This window comes from Sturnus vulgaris, chromosome 1 (assembly GCF_052056855.1).
Source record: "Sturnus vulgaris isolate bStuVul1 chromosome 1, bStuVul1.hap1, whole genome shotgun sequence".
Classification (NCBI taxonomy): Eukaryota; Metazoa; Chordata; class Aves; order Passeriformes; family Sturnidae; genus Sturnus; species Sturnus vulgaris.
The window spans coordinates 57,368,746-57,392,708 of record NC_142243.1 but is presented as its reverse complement, the minus strand read 5'-3'; the positions used below and the strand labels follow the sequence as shown (position 1 = coordinate 57,392,708).

General features: G+C 37.4%; 1 protein-coding gene across 2 annotated transcripts in view; it reads right to left on the bottom strand.

Annotated features, from left to right (window-relative positions):
• TPK1 (thiamin pyrophosphokinase 1) overlaps window positions 1-23,963 on the bottom strand; it is a 293,837-nt gene that overhangs the window by 51,372 nt on the left and 218,502 nt on the right. For both annotated transcript variants that reach the window (XM_014887648.2, XM_014887650.2), the window contains one exon: window positions 10,533-10,644. In XM_014887648.2, coding sequence (XP_014743134.2) covers window positions 10,533-10,644 — 112 coding nt within the window. The remainder of the gene's footprint in view (window positions 1-10,532; window positions 10,645-23,963) is intronic.

Genomic DNA, 23,963 nt, shown 5'->3' with positions numbered 1-23,963 from the left:
GTTTGTTTTTATAAGCAAAACAAATGCTATGGCTCCAGTTCTCTTTTAAATCAAGAAGTAAGCTCCTGATGAGTGTTCATGCAGCTGATTAGAAAATTGCCTTATAAACAGCATCATTAAGTGGCCTGCCAATCAGCAGTGATACAGTGGTATTGCTGGTGCCTGGGTAAATTATAGTTATGCCCTATTCTTGGGAAACCTAAAAGTACAATTCTGAGATTTCTTATTGGCAATTAGATTATAAATGCTGTGTTATAATACTTAACAGCATGGGAGTATGTTTATCACATACTGTATCTGCAGAATACAGAAAGAAAAAAATTAATTGGAGCAGAGTTTCTTAGGATGCTGTTATAAAGGAATCCTCAAAGTTGAACTGAAAGCTCAGAAAAGAGGAGCCTTTTCTCAGGTTTTTCAGGAGTGATACCATAGGAAAGCTATACAGATTTTAGGATCTCTTAACATTCATGCCACCTCCATTTATTTGGATTCACTGTTTTGTATATGACATGTATTACCACTCAAAATATCCTAAAAATATTTGGAATTTTTGAAAGATTTAATTTTTTTTAATATTAAATACAAGGAAAAGCTGCAAAATGCAAATAACAGGAAACTCTGCTGCCACATGCTGACCTAAATTTCTATTGATACAATGGGACATGCTACATACTCTTGTCAATTGTATATGAACTCACATTCACCTGTAAATAATACACATGGAAGACAACCCTTAAGAAATGCTAAGGCTGCAAAGAGCAGAGAGCAAAGGGATGCCAGAATTAATGTTTGCCCATGCAATTTTAACACAGGTTCTTTTGCTTTCATCCTCTAATTACACAATCCCACTAACTAAGCAGGCCAGATTCATTTGGGCAAACAGTATTCTCTTAACTGACACCCTCTGAGTCCTAATTAATCATGGTGCTCTTATGCCTTGTTTACTGTATAAACTGCATTGAATGCATGCATGTTGAATTCCTCGAGGGTTTGCTCATTGTGATAGGATTGATAATACCATTGGCACACGTGAAACTGTACAAGAGCAATGACACAGACATATGAACACCTAAAGATGATACTACAACTTTCATTTTGGAGTGTCCTGTGCTTTACAGAACCAAGGCAGAGCTCTCAGGAATGTTAGGATGCTGAAAACTCAGCCTGAGTGCCAAGAGAAATGAAAAGCTAACTTGCAAGTAGATAAAGTACCAGCATAGAGTGAACGCTCCAGATATCAACTGCCTGAACCACAAGAAAATCAGCAATTCTTTAACTTATTCCACCCAGGTATCTCTGTTCCTGCAGTGGGGAAGGCTGAGGCTGTACATATCTGCACTGTCAACTGTGACTGCAGATTTATATCTAGAGAATACACCTGGTACACTCAGTGATGCTGGTGTCTCAAATCTATAACCCATGTCTATACATCCAAACACTAATTAACTTTATTTCTCTGTTTCTGGCTTTCCTTAGTTTCAGTCTTGAATTTATATCCATAGGAGTGCAAGTTGTTTTCACATCAAATGTCTAATGCCATCTTTTGCTGTTGGATCAATTCCTAGGCATATCCTAGGGACAGGTCTACATCACTTCAGCTTACCAGTTTACTAACAGTCGACATAAGTTATAATGCCATTACAGCAGTGGAAAATGAGAGAGATCACAAACAGCAGAGAAATAACAAGACAGAAAATGTGGTCTCAATTCAGTGCTTCAAAAAGGTAGATGTCAACAGTCTACTTAAAACACCTCTGTTCTCATTTTCTCAATCTCTGTATTTGTATCTTTGCCTATTTTGATGTTATCTGCCTTTTCTCCAAAATGTGTTTCTAATCCTGAATGCAATCTCACATTGCCATTCTGCCACTTTCTCTTTTTTTCTTCCCCTTGACTTGGCTTGACTCCCCCCTGCCATATGAATTTACTACTCCAAAGAAATCACAGCTGCTTCTATGGCAAGACATAGAATCATCTACCAAAAATATGTATTTCCCAACTCATCTGAAAAAAGCAGCTTTGCTTGTGAAATTGGTATACTTGCCTAAAATTAATAGCTCCAGAGCATGCTTACTACAGTCAGTTGTTAATGGCTTATTAATTACACATCAGGGTGCCATAAACAACTTACAGCCAAAACTTAAGTTTTTACAACACACAACAAAAGTCAGAGATGACATCCACCAGACTTTCATCCTCTATGGAACTTGATACAACAGCAGGAAAAAAAACACCATTTCCACACACATTTATAGCCAAAAACTAGGAGAGAGCAGTGCCTCCTCAGATACAACATGCAAAATGTTACAAAGGGAACAGTGAATGAAGAATTGAGACACTGTAGAGGAGACAGCCAGGACTGCTTGCCATTAGGGTACAGGAATAGATGACTGCAGAGAAAATAATTTCCTTCAGTGTCATATTTTTGGGAAGAAGAGATCAATCATATACACTAGTATGTACTAAAAACATAAACAGAACCAAAAGGTCTACAAACAAATTGCAAAGAAGGAGTCAATGCTTAGTGGCACCGCTTACCTACTTGAACAACTCCCCAAAAATCTAAATAGCGCACATTCATTAACTGAGTCATCACAGACAAACACAGTTCATTTTTAAATTCTGGAATACTCTAGCTAGATATGATCGATTTGTCCTCCCACTGGTCCTTGCCCTTTTGTGGTTCTGGCAATAACTCACCACATGCCTCAGAGAGCTTTCTTGTTTTTGGAAATCTCCAGGCAGTGTGACATTTACATTTATTATGGCTGGTTCTGGGCATTTAAGGATGAAAACAATTAAATTATATTTGCAAGGGATATGACAAACAGTTCTTCGTACTCTGGCCAATTTTTCATTGACTTTCATTGAAGTACATTGTTATGTTCCAGCTTTGACTGTGCTGTTGTCTAAAAAAGATGATTTCCCAGTATCCATGTGGACAGGTTGACTGATGAGAATGCCTTTAGGGTTAAATGTTGTCAGTATGAACTATGAGGTCTCTTTCTTGGACAAATTCAGCCACACTCACCAACAAAAATTCAGAGTCAGTGCTGAAATCCATAGAGCTAATTTGGACCCCCACCAATGTAAGTGGTAGCTTTCTGGCTCTCTGCAGATCTCCCTCTTGCTCAGAAATGTGTTTTGGCTTTACAACAGACATCCTTCAGTAGCAGCAGGTTGCTTTTGATTTTCATCTGACTTTTTGTACTCTCACCAATTTACAGTCACTAGAGTGATGACAATTATCTGCACCAAGCAGGGCACCTACTTCTACATACCTCTGGGTTACATTTCCTTGAGCAAAAGCAGGGACTGAGGTAGCATAGTGGATGCAAGGAAAAGAACAGCATTTTGCTCTCTTGACAACTCTCTCCCCTCTATATTAATAATGAAATTAGTTTCCACAGTTGCAATGTGCCACAACAAAGTAGTTGCACATACATGTGTTTTGTTCGGGGGAGGTGAAGCGAGTTAATTGGGGACACCGAGATTGGAGACAACCTGCAGTGATCATGCACAGGTGGAGTTTGTAGTTCTGAGATGTACAGGTCAGATAAGGAGTAAAGTTAGGCCCCTTAACTTTAGGAAAGCAAAATCTCAGCTCTTCAGAGGGAGAGTCAGTGGGATCCCCTGTGAAACTGCCCTTGGGGATAGGGCAGGGCAGAGCAGAGCTGCCAGAGCACAGGAGCTGGCAATCTCCAGGAGCAAGAAATCAGGCAGGGAAAACAAGAGATGGGCATGGCTTGAATAAGGAACTGCTGGTCAAATTAAAGGGAAAGAAGCAAATGCACAGGGAGTAGAAATGAGGACAGGAAACCTGGGAAGAGAACAGAGATGAAATACAGCTGAGAAAGGCCAAGGTGAAGCTGAACCTGGCAAGGGATGCAAGGAATAACAGAAAGGAGTTCCACAGTTATGTTACCCAGAAAAGGAAGGTCAAAGAAAGTGCACTCACCCCTGATAAACAGTGGTGGAACACTAGTAACAATGGATGAGGAGAAGGCTGAGGTACTCAACACCTCTTTTGCCTCAGTCTTTGTGTCAACCTCTCTTCCCACACCTCTTGAGTGGAGGAACAGTAGGATGGGGACTGGGGGAGCAAAGCATTTCTCACTGTAAGGAAAGACCACGTTCATGACCATCTAAGGAACCTGAATGTACATAAATCTATGAGACCTGAAGAAATACATGCCAGAGTACATTGGCTGACGTAGTTGCCAAACCACCCTCCATGATACTTGAAAAGTCTGGGCAGTCAGGTGAAGTCCCTGGTGACTGAAAAAAGGGAAACATCATATCTCTCTTTAAAAATGTAGAAAATAGAACCCTGGGAACTACTGACCTGTTAGTCTCACCTCTGTGTCTGGGAAGATCATGGAGTAGATCCTACTAGAAGCCATGCTGAACCACGTGGAGGACAGGGAGGTGATTTGATACAGCCAGCATGGCTCCACCAAGGGCAAGTCCCACCTAAGCAACACAGTGGTCCTCTATGATGGGGTGATATCAGTGGAGAAGATTCTCCAGGGAAATGGTCAAGGATACAGATGTCATTTATCTGGACATTTTATTTATAAAAAGTCTTGGAAACAGTTCCCCACAACATCCTTCTCTCCAAACTGGAGAGGGATGGATTTGATGGGGAGACTGATAGGTAGGTGGATAAGGAATCGGTTGTATGGTCACATTCAGAGGGTGGTGGTCAATGACTCAGAGTCTCAATGGACATCAGTGACAAGAGGTGTCACTCAGGGATCTGTATTGGAACCTTTACTATTTAATGTCCTCATTAATGATGTAGATGAAGGGACTAAGTGCATCCTCAGCAAATTTACAGATGACACCAAGCTGAGTGGTGCAGTTGCCACTGCTGAATGATGCCACCCAGAGGGACCTAATTACAGGATTCCAGTAGAAACCTACAAAAAAGATGAAGAGAGACTTTTTCCAGGGTCATGCAGCTCAAAAATTACTTGGACAACACTCTTAGGCACACAGTGTGATTCTTTGGGTTGTCATGTGCAGGGTCAGGAGCTGGATTTGATGATCCTGATGGGTCCATTCCAACTCATTCTATTGTGATTCTATTGTGATTCTATTGTGATTCTATTGTGATATACTAATTTTATTATGATTCTAAATGTCCTCAGCTTACTTTAGGATGGTATCACTCAGGTTTTGAAGAGTCATCTACTCTGAGTACAGCTGTGCTGGAGTCTCTCTGGGATTTTTTTATTCTACTCCTTCCTGGCAATTATTGCCTATTACTGCTGCATGGAAGGATCGTATATACGTTCTCTACATCCCATTAAAGATGGCTTTCCAGCTGAGCTAAACTTACCACTGGAAGTGGTTTGAGCTAGTTCAGAACTAAGGTACTCACATGAATCTTTCTACAAGTACAATCCCATAGTAGTAATGTTGCCCCCACTGTGTCATCTGGAAAAGCATATCTGTTTATCACCTTAAAGCAGCCTTTCCAAACTGAATGCCAGTGACCCTGCTACCTCACCAAAGAGGAGCTGGATCTGAATCTCTCTCCCACTAATTCCAAACATTTATTGAAATATGTGGAAATGAACTGAATGCATGACCTCAAATTCCCATCTCAAGCCTTTGCACAAAGTCTGACTGAGTTTTCTAGCTGCTGTTCAGCATAAAATGCAACTATAGGTTTAGAGGCCCAGCACAACTGAGCTCTGTGTTCATCAGTCATTTAATGTACAGCAAATGGTCTTTGGGGTTCAAAATCATTTTATGTAATGCTTAACAAGGCCCTCATTGTTTTTGCTGACTTGCAGTAAACCAGTGGGATGCCAAGCTGCCACCATCAGAACATCTGTTTCATTGGAAACGTATTTCAGCAGGCCATGCCTGGAAAGCTGACAGCAGCACTCCTGCAGGCAAACAGCTTGCCAAAGGTCAAAGCCACCCAACACTTTGGGATCAGCAACATTATTTCTGTCTGCTCCACCCCTACCCAGGGTCTTAGAACTGCAATGGGTAAGTGAAAAAATACATCACTGATAATGTATCTTCTGCCAGTAAAGAACAAGAGAAGGGAGGGAAAGAGAGAAAAGCACAGGAGAATGGGAATTCAGTGTGAAGCTATTTACTCTGCCACTGAAAACAAAGCTATTCCCAGAAGCGCCACTTAGTTTGCCTCAGTCAGAACTGGGGTAGAAAAATGTGTAATATAAACTATTTCAGTTATGAAACAGATTAGAGAGTGCTTACACAAACAGCCTCACTAGCACAGATACCTGTCCATTTTAATTTACAGCCTTTCCCAGAATAGTCCATGACCCTCTTTTTAAATTTATTTTTAAGAAGTTACTAATTTTCTTTCATCTTTTAGACTACAAATTCTCCTAAAACACAAACCACAACTGATTTTGTAAACCTTTTGCTCTATTTACAATGCAACATCACTAAAAACCCAGTGAAATAAAACAGTGCAAACATTTCCATTTTACTAACAATCAACAATCACTGGATGCTCTGTTCCTACAGTTAGAGAAAGGTCTTGCTGCTGCTGTTATTGCTACTGCCTTTTGAAGTGAAAGGACAGTGGCACTCTTTCGAATGGCAGCATTTTACAGCAATTTAACTTCCTGCCTAAAGCAGGAAAATTGGCATGAAAATTATCCAGAAAGCACAATCCCACAATCCCATACACACAGAGTTTATATATATATATACACACACACACACATATATATATATATAAAGAGAGAGAAAGAGAGATAGATATAAATATAAATATAGATATAGATATATATACACACACACACATACACACACATATATGCTGGCATTTTCAGGAAAGGCATGACATACATCATATCAAAGACCATAGGGATGAAAAATAAATTACTTGGCAAGATTACTTCCTCAAGTAATTTCACAGAAAAGGAACCATTTCCTAAAAAAGCCTACCATTGCCCTCCAACCTCTTATTTGAAGAGCAGTGCAGCTGATTTCTACCTTCATTCTTATTTACCTTCCATGAAAGCACCACTGAGGACCTAATGAAGAATGCTTGGTAATTCTGGCATTATTGGATTTTTTGTTATTTATTTATTAGACATGAGAGCTGTTATCAGGAAGCAGCCAGGTGAGTCAAATCAGATAAAGCATTATATGATTCCTGTGCTGTAAATCAGATTTTAATAGAGAAAAGATCTGTATCCCTTTGGGAATGGAAAGAATATGTTTATAATGTGTTCTGAGTATGTGCTACACAATAGCAAGCATGGATAAAAATATTTTCTCTAATCAATTTTCCACTTTCTTCTCCAAGTTCTTTCACCCATAAGATGAGAACTAAAATAAATGAAAATTCTGTTTGTGACAAGTGCTAGCAAATAATGAAGATAAGCATGCATAAAAGCATGCATACGTGCTGCATTCTCAAACAGACATACAAAAAATACTGAATTCTGTAATATTAAAAGTTATTCTGCTAGCAGAATAACATATGGATTTCGGGTTTATCTAATTCAGCCATTGAAATTAGACCTTTGGTACCTTACTCTTAACCTTAATACAGCTTCTGAACTAGGTATTTATCCTTATCTTTTTCTATTCAGAACCCATGAAGCACTATGACAGCACCTGTATACTGGACACAGATAACATTTGACTACCTCCTGAAGGTTTTACAAATTTTAATTGGCAGAGTAATCTAGATATGCTCAGGTAAAAATTGGTATCAAGCACCAAAAACCTTGATGCAAAGCCAGCTCTTTCTTGTACAGCAGTGCTATTTGAATTTTGATATGCTGGAAATTACTGTTTACAAAAATGAGGGCACCTAATACACCTAATGCATCACTGTTTGAATTAAAATTCTGAAATTAGTTTACTACCCAGATACCTAAATATTCTGAGGGCTCAAAAATTACTTTTTAAAACCCAGCTTGTTAGGTCACATCCAATTAATTCCAAATGGAAGAATGGGAGGAATAGGCCTTTCAAGTCATGTTCGGCAGAAAAAATCCATTTATTTTATGATTTACACATTAAAATTAATTGATAACCACAAAAAATTATTCACTGAGGTTTACAATATATTTACACTGAGGTTTACAAAGGTGTGTGTTCAGATTGCTGTTAATGAATCAACAGGTAAAGCTCAGCCATTACCAGCCATCAGCATGGCTGACATCCATATCACAATTTAGTATCTATTCTTATTATTCTATTTTTTCCTCAGTTGATCCTTTGCTTCTCCATCCCAATTTTTTAGAAGGACTAATATTTTTTGAAGTAAGTGCAAAACTACAAGCAGCATAAAAGTGCATTAACACAATGGAAGCTAGTATCAAACTTGAACTATCATAATGTAGGTCCTATTTATTAGGGAAAAAAACCCAACTAACCACATGCTGTATTGGAGATATTGGTTTCCCTTTTGGGGAATGTTATTGCACTTTAATTTTTTAATCAGTGTCTGAACAATAACCTTATTCAAAGGTTATTCTGCATTTGGATGAGAGAAAAGGTTAGCTTTAGTCACTCGGGCAAGAGAGCAATTTCAGCTTGTAATGACCTTGATGTCTCAGATAGATTGAGCCTCTTCAAGGAAGACCAGATCATTTTTTGGTTTTACAGACATATCTGTGATTAATATGGAGAAATAAATGAAAGAACTACAACCTGGGAGAAGCATGAATATTGAGACTGAAAACAGCCTGCAATGGGATGCAATATATACATCACTAAGGAAAACACTGTAAAGGTCTTCTCTCTTTCTTCCTGGAAAATCACAGCAAAAAGGGTGGGGAGAAGCAGAGACGATGGTGTTGTGTTAGGATGAAACAAGAAGGAAACAGTCACATAAATACTTTTTTGTCCCCCAGACAAAGACATTAAATTAAGCATATTAAAAAACCCTGTAGGTCCATATCTAGTTATGACCAACGTTTAAAAACCTGATATCTTAATCCAACCCTAGAGAGAAAAATTATTTACTGCCATTTCATCTCCCTCCTGCATCCTCCTCCAGCTGGTACAGCTCACTTGCAATCCCTTTCTCTTTAGCTTTAGCAGATCAGGCAATCATAATTTAGTAGTAACAAAGAAACAGAGCAGGCAGACCATCTTTAAAATTACCAACTTTCTAATGAGCACCTTGCAAATCTGATGAAATTTATGGAATTAAACTGAAAAAAAATCTGTTTTATCTGAAAAATAGCTTCTTCAGCTAACAAAAATCAGAAGAAAGGGCTGCAACCTCATTGCATCTACCACATTTTAATCCACACAGTAGCCTTTTGCAGCACAACACAGGATTCAGAGATGCTTCCTTCATTAACATGAGGCTGGTTTGAGCTTCTTGCACCTCATTCTGAAGAACTGAACATTTTCTGAGAAATTAGTACCTCAGTGCAATGGGTCACAGAAGCTGCTGGACAACAGGAGATGAGCAGATGAAAATTCAGTATCTTATATGTCAACTGTTATACATACAAATGAAAACATCTGACTCTTTTTCAAATTAAGGGAATGTCTCTTATGCAATACATTCAGCTCTTCCCATCCAGTTTAAAAGGACAGAAACATTGCTAGCCAGACAGTTCTTCATCTGGCAATTCTCCCACAATCCAAAACTAATGCCATGTTTATATATTTTATCATTAATGAGCTACTAATGCCTACCACCACCTCAATTGCACATGCTCAAGCTCTCAGTGGAATCAGCAGATGTTCTGCGGGCTGGCACAGTGGGTCACTCACATTAATTCTCAGCCAGTGAAGGCATGCACTGCAAACTATGAGAACAGCACATCCTTTCTGCATGGAATGGCTCTAAAGCCTGGGCACGTCAGTCAGACTGAGACTAGAGCCTCTCAATTACTGCTTTGCTCCCACTTAAGTTTTAATGAATCTTCACTGAATATATCCCATTACTTTCCTGTGTAAATACATCCCAAATGACTCGGTGTGGGAGGAAGAGGCAGCAGGATGAAGGTTGTCTTGATTTTTCTTTGGGTCATAAAACCTCCCTTCTCTACAGATAAAATGTCCCTGGTTCTAGATTAAATGGACTCTTTTCCACTTCAAAGTAAGAAAAAGCATCTATTCATGCAGGGTTGGGAAGCAGACAATATACATGAAGCAGTTCAGGCGAAGTGAGGTAGCTTTAATAATCTGTATCACATTATTATTTGTCTGCTGTAACTTTATGGCTTATAAGCAGGAGTTTAGACACTCGTGGCTTCTTCTCCCTGGAGGGCAATGTATCAAGATGGTAATGTATCATGACCTCAACAAATGTTCTGTTTGAAGAGCACAACAACTCCCAAATGGAAAATGTGTTTCTGCCTGTGATACCTCAGGTTTAAACGTATTTCTCTCGCTTTTTTTGTAAAAACCCCTTCATTTCTAGGAAAACAATGTCTTGGCAGGGGTTCAGTGCCATGCTTCACCTTCAAACTTGTAAGGCCCTTCATCATTGGTAGAGGTGCTCTAAATGCAGGGTCAGGACCACATCAAGCCCAGTGTTCCAGAGGCATCTCACTTACTGAGGTTCCATTTAAGGCCTGTCGTGGTCACACCCTCGCAGGGATTCCCGATGGGGATGAGGCCACACCAGGAGCCCTCCAGTCCTGTGTCCACATGCAGCTTGTGCTTGCCCTGCAAGACAGAAGTGTTTCTGGCGTCAGTGCCTGCCAGGTGCCTGAATGGCATTTGATCACAGACCTTGCAAACAAAAGAGGAGGCATTTGGAGACAGGTCCAGAATGTCCCCAAGAGCTCAGGAACGTTTGGTTGCAGCAGGAAGTCAGGTCATTGATGTTTACAGAGGGAGGAGTGATGTGTGCTTAGGTTCCAGACCTTAGGGCTTTCAAAAGTTTGTTTTTAGGCTTTTCTAAGCAGAATCTAGCTTTGCTCATTATTCCCTGGCATTATTTGAATACGCACTTCTGTCAAAGTTAGCCTCTTTATTCCTGTGAAATGAAGGCATCCTGATCCATTCACTCATTTTTTCCTCATCTAAACATCTGTATTTCACTTCCTAAACAGTGCTAGTCAAAGCACTGAAGTGCCTCAATTATTTTGACAACATCTGTAAAATTTCATGTACTTCTCCAGGCATGCACTCTTCCCAGAAGGAGGAAGACATGCAGAAACTTAACTAGGTGAAATTAACCTACATATTTAGAGTAACCTGCTTAAACTTAAAGTAATGAAAAAACTGCAATTAAAACTTTTTTACATCCAAGATAAATTTATCTAGCAACGAAAATGTTCATGGGATGCAACAGCTATTCATGATGATGTATTTGTGATAAATCTCTTAATTAGCACTTACAGATCCTGTATTACCATCCTATCAGTTATAAGGAAGAGTAGATAGTGGCAATCCTTAACAAAATGAAAAGTGCTGAGTGTTACAGTTCTGGCACAATCTGTGTTCCAAAAAACTGAGAAAGTGTTTATGGAAACTAGCTACAAGAAAGCAGAAAATGAAAAGCAGTGACAAGATCAGTGGAGAAATCATCCTCTGGTATCTTCTACACAGATAATTTATTCCTTCAAATAAGCCTGGGCTTCATGTGGGAGAAGCTTCAGATTCTCTGAAATAGAGGATTCTTTTAAATTTTATTTTATTCTCTTGTGGATGCAGGCAAGCAAAACTCTTGAGCACGTCTTTTAGACACAAATTCTTCATCACTATAAATAAAATCAGATATGCCTATTTATAAATATACCAAAACAAATGGACTCTGAACTCCTATGGCTATTCAGTGAACACTTTGTTATGCAAGAAACCAATGATTTGTACCAAAAGAAATGAAGAACAGCTGAACCATAAAACTCAACTAAATTTCTCAAGCAGCAATCTCACAAATTTTCTTAGGAGAATGCATTTAAGCTTTTTTCTCCTGCCCTGCCCTGCCCTGTCCTATGCTCATTTCACATGCTCTTGTAAATACAAAGTCACTAGTTAAAAAGTCAAAACTGGAGGTGAAATATCTTATTGCTGAGACATTGATGTCTGAGGCTTCTCCTGTTAATGCCAAATGCATTATGAAGAAACAACTTCAATATATGTCATGCTCTCAGTTAACAAATGAACCTTAGAAAAGCTGTCAATTAGGGAATATCAGATTGCATATCTTAAGCCTATTTGATTATTTGCAGAGAAACAAGAAAACCAATCCAGTATTACTTGTCTTCTCAGGGCGTCCAGCTCCACGTGGTGATGAGCCATGTATATGTGTAGTGGTTGTGAATGATTGTCTGTCAAATTCAGAGCTGCAACAAATTCAGGCTTGATAAGCTTTTAGCTATGCAATATGCCATGCCACTTCTCTCTCACAGCATGGAGGGAGGAGGAAAGGAAGAGCAGACCTACGAGTACAATCTCTCTCATTATGTGATTACAGATATTGTCGATAATGAAGCTGATGATGAATGAGACATGAAGGGGTGGGACTGTCTGATGCCAATGAAACTACATGTTGCTGCTCAGAGCTACTGGAGGAGAGGAGCAAACTCAGCATATTAATCAATTAGTTAAGGAATATTTAAAGCAGATGAGAAAATAGCTGGCCCCACAGAGAACTCGATTAAGTTCCATATTCTCAAAGTCTGTGTCTAACTACTATCAGGTTTGCATTTCCTATTTTGACATTCTGCCCCAGCTTGCAGATAGGGAATCAATTCAGTAGAAATTTATGCAGAAAACTGTCTTCCTGTGCTCATGAAACAAATCTTTAAAACAAAAGATGCCAATATCAGAGCCTCACCAATATCTAGGATTTTTTCAGGAGTCTTTCAATGTCTGATACTTCCTGAAAATCCCAGTTCACGTTCCAGTAATTATGTGAGCACAATGATTTTCTTCCCTAAAAGGACATTTTCTAGCACTCAGTTGTTAAGAGAAATTTAAAATAGGGGGCCCAAAGGGCTAAACCCAAAGTAGCAGGTGAACAAGAATATTGAAATGCAAATAATTAAAAAAACCCCCAACCCCTCTCAACTGTCAGGCCCAACTTATATTTTAGGGATTGGTTCAATAATATAACAAAAGTCAGTTTCTAAGGCTTTTCTTTAACTAAATCAATATGGGATCTTAATATTACTGAGGATAGTGAGAGCAGAAAAGGGAAATGAATGTTGGGAAAAAACAAACAAAAAACAAATTACAAATAGCCCACTCATTTTTGCCAAAAAAGGTTAATCAGCCAATGCATTTGTACAGTAAAGCTCTAAATTCAAAGCACTGTGAACCTGCCATGAAAGAAATTCAGTTCCCCAGCTTATCTCTGGTTTTCTGAGCACAGATCTCTCAATCAAGCAAGATGGAACTGATATTTGCAGGAGGAAAGGAGGATCAGAGCTTGTAATTTGCAAATACAAGTAATAATTTATTCTATTTAAGTCTGTGTGATTAAAGGAATAATTACATACTGTCATTTAAAATATCAAACTGCTTTCAGTTTCTGCAGAACTCAAATTTCCAAACTAGGTTTAAAAAGAAGACTAAACTTTGACTAAATAAGTCCCTCCTTATTTTTTTTGCCTCTGTAGGAGGTAACTGAAATATTTTCACATTTAAGTTAAAAATCAAATATTACCACGTTTGAATGTTCCTGGTGATGAAAGAATGGCAAATAATACAGCTGCATTGATTTTTATCTTATTATGTCAGTTCTGAAAAACATTGATCAATCTTCAGCATCGATTTTTTCCCCTTCATTTTGTTTTGATGCTGGAAAATAAGATCAATTTTTGAGTTCAGCAATAAGAAGAAAATGTCAGAAGATATTTTTAAGAATGTTTTATCCACATAGGTTAAACTTTTCCTTTTGATTCTAGTGCCTTGTGGTATAAGAAAGTATTTAAGGAGTAGTGGTTAACTTACTCTGATACACTTTTTGCTGAGGAAAGACCAAAAGACATAGTTGTTATTTGCCACATCTAACCGAAATGAATAGAAGTCTGATTGCCAGGAATTCATACACCTAACCCCATTCAAGGTTGTGAGATGATAAAATCCTTAGTCAAAAATCTGCAAGCTGAAATCACATGAACAGCATCAAGACTTCTCTAAGTGCATGGATATCCCAATACAGAGAAAATTACTTCTCCAAGTGCTTTCCAGACCATCTTGAATAGATGTGTTGCAATAAATGTATACTCTAAAAGAGATATCGAGGAACAAAATGTTACGAAAGAGAGACAGAATTGGCACTAATCTTCAGCAATGCATTCTGAAGGGATCTGCAGGAGGGAAACATGGAACTTGTCAGGTTGAAACTGAACACAGAGCAGAGACATAAGGTCAGTTAACAAGATGCTGGGGAAGGATAAGGAATTAAAATTAAGCTTTGAAAAACAAATTAGGATAGATATAGTAAAAAGATCTTGGAAACTGCTGAATAACTAGGACATGTGAAAGATAATGGGGAAGGAAAAGGAATGAGTTACCAGTTTGAAGGACGAAGCAAACTTACTCTGATTTAAAGAAATCAACGGAATAATTTCATTACTAGAAATAATTTATTTTCTAAAAGGTGTACTTTCACCCATGCTTGCTGTGAGATCTGGGACTACAGAGAAACAGGATTTCTTGAGATCTGGCCAACTGCTCTATGATACCTCCTCCACTCTCTAGATCTTATTTTCCATGATCTTCTGATAAAACATCTTTTTTATACCAGCCTTATTTCTCCAATTACTCCATAGATGGCAGCATACACTTGAAAGCAACAAGAGCAGCAAAAAACTAAATACAGATGTCATAGTGTCATCCAGGTAAAAGGCAAAATCCACAATCTGCTTTAGTACATAAACATCTGGGTGCAAAAAAATGGTATATAGAAAAGAGACCTAGGAAATGGGTGGAAATCAACGCAATTACCAAAGACAGCAGGAGAGGAGAGGAAGACGAAAGGAACAAGGATGAAGCAAAATTGAGAAAATTTATGTTTAAAATGTTTAAAATCAATAAAGTTTAAAATCAACTTTACTGGCAATAAAGTAAAAAACAGTTCCAGAAATATTTATACTAATCATTAGTTGTGTAAAAGCTTGACTTAACAATAATAAAAGCTTTCAGGCTGAGATTTTGAGCAAGATAAATACAGCCAATTTTTCTAAAAGGATGTACTTAAGAAGAGCCATTTTGTTATAACCCTAAAATATCATCAATTGTCTTTTCACACAAATACACACAGTGCCAAGTTGCTATTACGTGAAAACTATTCAGAGAACATTTTCTGAGCCAACCAGGTTGTTTGCTGTTGAAAATCAAAGTATGCACAGTTCCAGCAAAAACTCGTACATCTAGAAGCTCTCATATGTCATATCAATGACTGCTTACACACATAGAGAAAACCCAGCAAATTTATTACACTTCAAAATATTGAAAACGGTTGGACCCAATCCTGCCAATCCCTACTATCAAAGTTTGTGTTGTTCCTATGCTGAAATGGATAGACTTCAGTGTATCAGTTTTTTGCAAGACAGAGCCCTACCAAGGCTACCCTTCAAGAGGAGCACTTAATAAAAAAAATGACTTTATAGTGAATAAAATCCCAGGCAGGAAACACAGAATATATTATAATTATAATATCATTATTAGACCAAATTAATGAACACATCTGTTTCAAACCAATTTATGATAAGGGTACAGAAGGAAATCCTTGTGGAAGTGAGTGGCAGGAAACCGAAAAGAGTTACTTTACCCTGAGGTTATACATTTAAATGGTTGGTACTGTATATCTAATGTACAGATTATCCACAGAGACCAAATAATACCAGAATTTCACACATTCACACATGAAATCTACAGTCCTACCAAAAACCAGCCTGAGAGAATGCTTCTCATGTCTCTCAGCACAGGAAGCAAATCCATTCTTTGCCCACCACTTGTTGCAGCATGAGCCTGTGAAACAATTCTCTATCTTCTGCAGTCCAGTCTATATGGGTGGCAAAACCCCAGCAATCAAAGGTGCACAAAAAATGTGAAAGTATACTTCCCTCAGAATACTGCAAGCAGTTAAAAGTACCAGCAGCAAGGGTGCTAACATGCATGCAAATAAAGGGATGAGAACATTTTTTCAATTTAAAAAGATATCTGGGCATACAAATCTACTTTAAAAGGGAGTTACATTACTTTGATTCCTTTTCACAGACATATCTTAAAGATTGACAAATGCCATAAATACTAATTCTTGTTCTACTCTGAACACCACCAAAACCAGAAACTCATTCTGTTTAAACTTCCCACTTGCAAATGAGATTCCACAACATTTTCTCCAGTTTTCCATAAATCAGTGCAAAATACACCACAAATACAGAGTGAAACTAAAATAATCAAGAAATCCCTGGTCCTTTTCTAAATTCAACCAAGCCTTAGACTGGCCCAGTGTGACATTTTATCCTTGAGCTTGTGCATTTGATGCCCTATCCTCAGCAGGCTTGTCATTATAGGTTTAATTAACATTTTTAGTGATGCCTTAAAAAAAATCAGAACCATTTTTTTATATCCATTTATGAGACTACAGAGTATAATAGATTGCAGATAAGAGTGAAAAGTAGACAAGCTGCTGAAGATTTCATATTGCCTGTATAATTATTATGCAGCATTGCAGTTAAATTGTCAGCTTAGAGCGGCCTTTACTAAGGGCACTAATACTCTGCAATTCCTAAGTGATAAAAATACAGCATAATCTTTCTCATTATGAATCAGTTCACAATAAATTTAGTGTCACTGCCCTTCTTTTTTTGGTGTATTTCTACAGGGAAAGAGTCTATAGGATCCCTTCTATATGGACTATATTATCTTATTTTTCTGGGTATTAGAGAAGTGGGGGAGTTTATTTAAAAGACAATTTAATGTTCACCTAACTTGTGGCAAGAAACAATTTCTTCTTCCTAGCACTGAATTACTGAGTGTTACTGGAAGGCATCTTTATGTTATGCAAGAATTCACAAAATTCAAATCTGTTTATCTCTTCCCAAGAGTCTTCCCAGACAAACTGCCAAACCTCTGTAGCTCTCCTACTTCAAACTCTCAGTTGGAAATCTTCTATATTGCATAAATAAGAAGAATGATCAACAGGCTGCTGCTCAACACCTTCTTTTAGTTTCTTGCACTTCTCAGTCTTGTACTTCTCAATCCCTATGATGCCATTTTTTAAAAATGTTTTATACAATGGCAGCAAATCATGAGCCCACAAATCCTCTCATATATCACCATCCTTTTAGTAGAACTGGTTTCCTATTTGAAGGTTTCATGTTAGGATTAGGGGTTTCATAAAACTCTGACCTTTATAATTTCTTCAGAGCAAACAAATTGATAAACAGAATTCCTTTCATTGAGTGGGGGAATCTCACAAATGCTCTTTTCTCCATTTCTGACTGTAACTTGCATATAACTCAAGGCAAGAAAGAGGCTGAAAGTAGGAAAGAATGAACTCAGGGAGACAATTTTGCATTCCTTCTTGATCTCTGCTACAGGAAGAAACAATTTGCTGTTACTATCAGGATATTCATTGACCTAGGATAAGAAACCATATATACTTTCAGTAGATAGGAAAATGGCTTCTGCTTTATAACAGCAGGCTTTGAAGACATGTTATGGCCCAGATCTGGTGCTAGCAATTACTGACTCCTCCTTTCTACAGTGATTGACTGACTTCTTTCTACATCTGCCAAATTCAAAGACGCATTGCTCAGGTCAAGAAGAATAAATATAATTACAGAAAATTCAAGCTGGCCATTTAAATATATAACTTTTTTTCTTCTCTTTTTTTCCCCCCACACTTTTTCTTTTCTCTTGTATAGCTCGTAGTCAGTTGGAGATTACAGTCCTCACAAAAATCCATTATTTTGTTGAAGGACGTGGTAGGGGAATGGAATATTTTACTGCTCAGAACTTCACTTTCCTCCATTAGGAGACAAACTTGGATAGGGGTGGGAAGTTTATTTGCAACAGCCACTTTGTAATGGATATAGCTCCAGATCCCTTGCATTTCATTACAGATTTATCCATGTCACCACTGTCATCAGTGACAGATTTGGCACTCAGAATACAGAAAAATATTCACAAGCACACTAAAATCATTCAAAATAGGCCAACCTGAGTCCTAAATATTTGACAGTGATTTCTTACCATAGACAAACACAGTCAGCCTGGTATCTTTTCTCACAAGAATTTGCATGCTGAATGCATATTTCCAGTACCTCATATGTCATCCTAGTTATAATTCTGAGGGAGGATCCCAAAAGAATCAAAGCTTTATTTAAAATACCAAAAAGGAAGAAATTGCATTGTATAGCAGGCAATGAAAATACTCATGTGGCATTTATCTTTTGCTTTCCTTAGACTTACATGGAGAACCTCTTATATTCCCCAAATGAGTATTTAAAATTATCAACATATTGATAGCATACTCAGCCTTAGCATGAAATGGTAAAGTAATAAATTTTGGGCTCAGTGACAGAAAAAGACCAACAAAAGTTGCCACATGTATTCTGTCTACAGGGCCAAGCATAGTGGCAGGATAAAACCAGACAGAAATCATCTCAAGAGAAATAATCCATTTCTTCTGGGGTGTTTTGGACTTTATTAGCAAGAAACCAAATGGAGACGAATGCAGAGTTTCAGACTTCATTCAAGACTATGCTGGTTACTCAATATGGCCAAGGAATATTAAGCACATAAGATTTTAAAAATGCCCTCTAGACAAAGAGAGAAACATATGATGTTTTAAAATGCAATTCACCTTGACTGATGGGGAAAAGAATGAGTTTTTGTTAACAGACAATAAAACAGGATTTCTTTTGGAAGTGAATGGAAGACAACCCCTTTCTAACCTGGCATTACTCTAATGAAACACTCATCCACAAAATAAAACTTATACATTGAATCAATGTAATAATTTTAAGTAGTAGTAATACCCTTGGTTAGTTACTTGAGGACCATTTGCTTAAATAATTACTGAATATCTAGAGTAGATGAAATGCACAAGAAGGTTTTATATGGGCATCGTGTGAAAGAATATTTAAATATAAATAACATTAATAAATAAAGTTCATTCGGCTTTGCTTTAGCATGGTTAATGCCAAAATAGTTAGCTAATATGTTCTCTCATTCACTTGGTGCTGCATCCTGTATACTCTACAATATGTTACTAATCTACATTATTTTTTATATTTGAGCTTAATTTAGAAAATATATCTTTTTAAGTCCCTGAAACTGTGTCATTTCAACTAATCAATATGAGACATTAATGGAGATTAATTTATCAGTATTTTTTAAATGAAGTTCATCAGAAGTCAAATCTGAGATGGCATATAAAAGGAAATATTAGTGTCTGGACAATAAATTTGTATGTGTTTGTCTTAGCTTGCAGATACAGTGAGTTTTGGAAAAGAATTATTTACGACTATGTTCAAATGTGAACAACTTGTACATAACATAATGCATATTGGCCTTCATCTCCACTTTACACCAAAACACTGTAACTTGACTTTTTGGGATACAAGGAAGAAAAAAAAAAAAACAGGTCTGCCTTCTATATTTGTACAGCCTGTTTTTCTCAATTTCTGCTTCTCTCATTTTTCTTTCTTAGGATAATTTCAGGACAGCAACTTATCAGCCTCAAGGACTAATAAATTCCATTTTAACATGAGTGTTTTCCGTTAATTTCATGAAAATATTATTTATGATGAAGGTGAGTCATTGCTGTCTTATCAGTAGTGCTTGGTGAGGAAACCATTTTAACTGTTTGCTCTCAGCCACCAACCTATGATGCCCCAGAACTCCTGAAAATGCCAAGAGGGCATCAAAACCCAGTGAATTTTCATTTTCTTCATTCAAATACTTCCCTTGGCTATTGCTAAAGACACTGTGAAAACCCATGAATATACATATCTGTTTAACTGCGTAATTCCTGTTTTCACATCTGGTCCTTAAGTGCCAAGCTAAATTTTATCCAAAATCCACAAATCTTCCATTTTAGCTAAGTTATCTTTTGGTAGTAAAACTGGAGGTACAGTTGTGTCCTGGGATGACTTTTTCATGTTGAATTGTATCTCTATTTGTCTGTTTAGCCCAGAAATAAGCTTTGTACCTTTTAGGCTGGATTTGGGAGTGAAGTGGGGGAAGGAGAAGCGGTGGAATGTCTGAGGTGGTTGTTTTCAAAACACAGAGACAGGAGTTCCATTGTCTCGTCCCCCTGGACTGTGTCACCGTGCTGGACGGCGGAGAGAGCTCTCCTGTGTTGGTTTCTAACTAACTGAAGCAGAGAAGTTCCCCAGAAAGTTTTTTTTTTCCTTTTTTTCCTGGAATTATTTGAGCCTGCTCTGGACTGGGGGCCCGGGGGAGCACCCGGAGCTCGCACCTGCGGCCCCGGGGCCTGGCCTGGGCAGCGCCATTTTCCAGACTGAGCCGAGCCACCCCCACAGCAGAGAGACTTTCTGAATTTGTCATCTCTTCACAGCACCGAGAGGTTTTGTTGCTCGGTATTGTTCATTTTTTGTGCTGGGCAGCGCTTTGCCTGTTGAATAAATAGTTTTTTTTCACTTCTCTCTCAGGAAATTTCTTCCTGAAGCGGTTGGGGGAGGGGAGCTTGGGTTTGTTCCTGAGGGGGGGCCCTTTGGAAGTTTTCTCCAGAATTTGCCCTAAACCAGGACAAGTTCCTTCCCCCATTTACTTTATGCCAGTCTAATGGGAAGCTTGCACTTAGATCTCATGTAGATTTCACAGACAGCAGAAATTGCAGACTTAACTGTGTTAATTAAGACTAGAGAATTTAAAGCAGAGTTTTATTGGGGCATTGGAAGTTTTGGGGCAGCAGAACTTTGATCCAAGTGGAGTGAAACTGCTGGCAAACAAAAATGATAAAGCTTTTACGAATTTAAATAAGAGTGAGAAAGAAGGCTGACAGGTGCTAAGGAGCACTCGGGTCAGACAAAACATCTGCCAGAGAATTCAACAACATAAAAGTAACATTGAATAAAGTAGTGGAGGACAAGACAAAAAATTAGAGTTGAAATGAAGGAGGTGCAAGCTGAAATCATAGAAGTAATTTCCACAGAGAAAAAACATCAATCAGGATTTTAAAAATCCATTAGCATTATAATGAATTTAAATAAAAGTACACCTATGTGTGATGCTGTTTTAGCATGTATAAAATAAGAGAAAACTTAAAGAGGCTAAAGCTGTAAAATAGAAACATATATACTAGTAGGGTTTTACTACTGACAATTGACTTTTTTTTTTCATTTAAATTTCATTTTCATTCAATTTAACTTTTTCCATGTTTACTGTAATATTTTTTTACTAATTTTTTTAATACTGTGGACTGTCTCCACACTGAGATCCACAGTGACCTGAGCACACACAGAAAATTTCTTCTAGACAAAATTAAACTGGAAGATCTCCTCAGAAGAGCACCTAAAGCACTCTACCCACTAATGGGCATTCACAGAACCACCCAGACTAGGACTAGGAGTCTGAAATAAAACCCTGAAAAGTGGGCAATGTGGACATCAGACACCACAAAGTGTTTCAGTACTAAGAGCCTCCTTCTACTGGTCTGCACTGCTTTTTATCAGAGACACAGGGTTTGGTAAGATCTAAGGTTTTTTTATCATATCAGGGTTTGGTAAGGTCTAAAATGAGTGATGAAAGAGGGCAACACAGTATGTCTTCACAGAAAGTGGCAAACTATTACATTCAGCAAGATTTTGGAAAGCAAATTCTTGAAAAATTTGATGTCTTTGGCAAGATTTTTTAAATGCTTTACAGTCACAGGACACATTCTATGAATTCTGTTGTTTTATCTTAGTATTTTTTTACAGCAAACAAGCATGCAACAAAACTTCAGGATAAATTCTTCTTGAGTAGTTATTTGTTATAATACAATGGAGTAAAGGTTTTACTTTTTTAACTCTAGACAAAAAATATTGGCTCAGCAGATGCCAGATATAATTTGGTTCTGGCTGTTTGTCACTCTCTGGCAAGGAAGAGGGGCACTTTGGAGGAGCTGTTGGTTAAGGAACCTGCTGAGGGTATTTCCAAACATAGGTCTGTCACCACCAGAGAAGATTTACACTAACTGTTTGACAATTAGAAACAGTAAAAACTCCACCCTCCTGTAGCCCCAAACTGAAATTTAACCTTCTCAACACAAAATTTTTTAAAAATGCCCCATTTCCTGACTTGCTTTAAAAACACTTTATTGCAAGTTAATAAACCAAATTCACACATTGTATTTCTGCTCCATTTGATCTACTCTCACCCTCTCCATATAAACAACTTTCTTCCCAAAAAACAAAGTGAAACTCAAAAATATACTGACACACAGAAAAACCTCCAGTAATACATCATTAGATCTGCAATCTCTCTGCTGCATAAGGTGGCTCCTTTCAAATTTATTACTAAAGCTGTGCATGGCTACTAAGACAAGTTGCAAAAGGTAACCGTTGCAGTCTTATCTACAAGTGTATATATAGATTTAAATAATACAAATACTATTATTCTACATTCCAAGTTTAACTAAGGAACCAATAAATAATCAGATTAAAGAATAAATAAATAAATAAATAACTTATTGTTTATTCAACTTCTACCCTCTCCCTTTCTCCTGAATTATAACTATACATGTTTCTTCGTTTCAAACATAGCATACATAGTACTGGCTTGTTCTAGAAACAAACACATTTTTCTCTTAGGTAATGCTTATACCTATGTGCAGGGGAAGGCAAAGTCAAATATGGCACAAGCAAAAACCTCAAATCCAACCTTAAAGCTTTCCCCAAACTTTCAATCCTAAAATACAGTTTTGGTTTTCTATTACTCCAAAGTGTGACTCATGACAGAAACCTGTTCTCAGACCATCACAGGAGAAATATCTATGGAAGACATTTACATTTATTTTAATTCTAGAGTAAATTAATGAAACAGAAAAAAAGTGGGAAAATGTCCATGCTCCAGATTTCCACGCACCAAAATAAAATACACATTTCTGTGTTATTGCACCTATACAGCCCCTTTGCTTATCTGCTGGCTGTATGAGTATTCCTTTCATTTCTTTAAACAGCTGCTGAAACTGAAATAACACCTGTATTAGAGAGTGCCTTGCAATTTCCAGAGATGGTAGACTGTCCTCATTTAGACATCACTCATAAGAGACAGCTCTGACAGCCCATCAGCATCTGGGAATTCCAGCTATAAACCTAGTGGTGTTTCTGTTTTGCAAAGGGGTTAATTTTCCATACATCACAATTACTAGCTGCTTCATTGCATACAGCCTTTCCCACTTCTTTGCAGTTATCAAGTGTTTAATAATTTTTTTCACAATACGTAAGTGGTAGACAGTTTTCACCAGAGCAGCTACTATTTTTGAAATGAATTTGAAAAAAATTCAATTTTTTTCATTTTTTTCATTTTTTTTTAAATCCTGGAAAACAAAGAAAGAGCAAAATGTAATAGAAACTTAAATTTGAGTTATTACTCCTAACCTAGAGCTACTGCAGATTCATCCAAAAGAAATGTGGTAGTAGTTAAAGTTGCATGCTCAAAGCAGCAAGTTTGCTTTCAGGATATTGCATCTTATACTTCTAATGGGTGAAGCTAAAAATGCACTATGTTTTCTGATGTCTGCAGCTAAGGTAGCTTTAAATTCACTCTAAGTTTTAAATACCAAGCTCTTTGGGGCACAACTTTGATGCCTATTCTTTTTCTTTTCTGTGCTTGTGTACTTTTTGTTAATACATTTAAATACATTTATTAATAGATAAGATTTAAATATTTTCAGACTCCATATATCTCATTTGCATGTTCAATGAAATGTCTATGTGGCCAAAACTTATGTTTTAGAATCAGAAGAATCAGAAAGAGCTGAAAGTAAACATTTGCCTATCATATATTCCTATAAACTGTTACAACTATCATTGAAAGCAATGTCAATCTACAAGTTTATATACTAA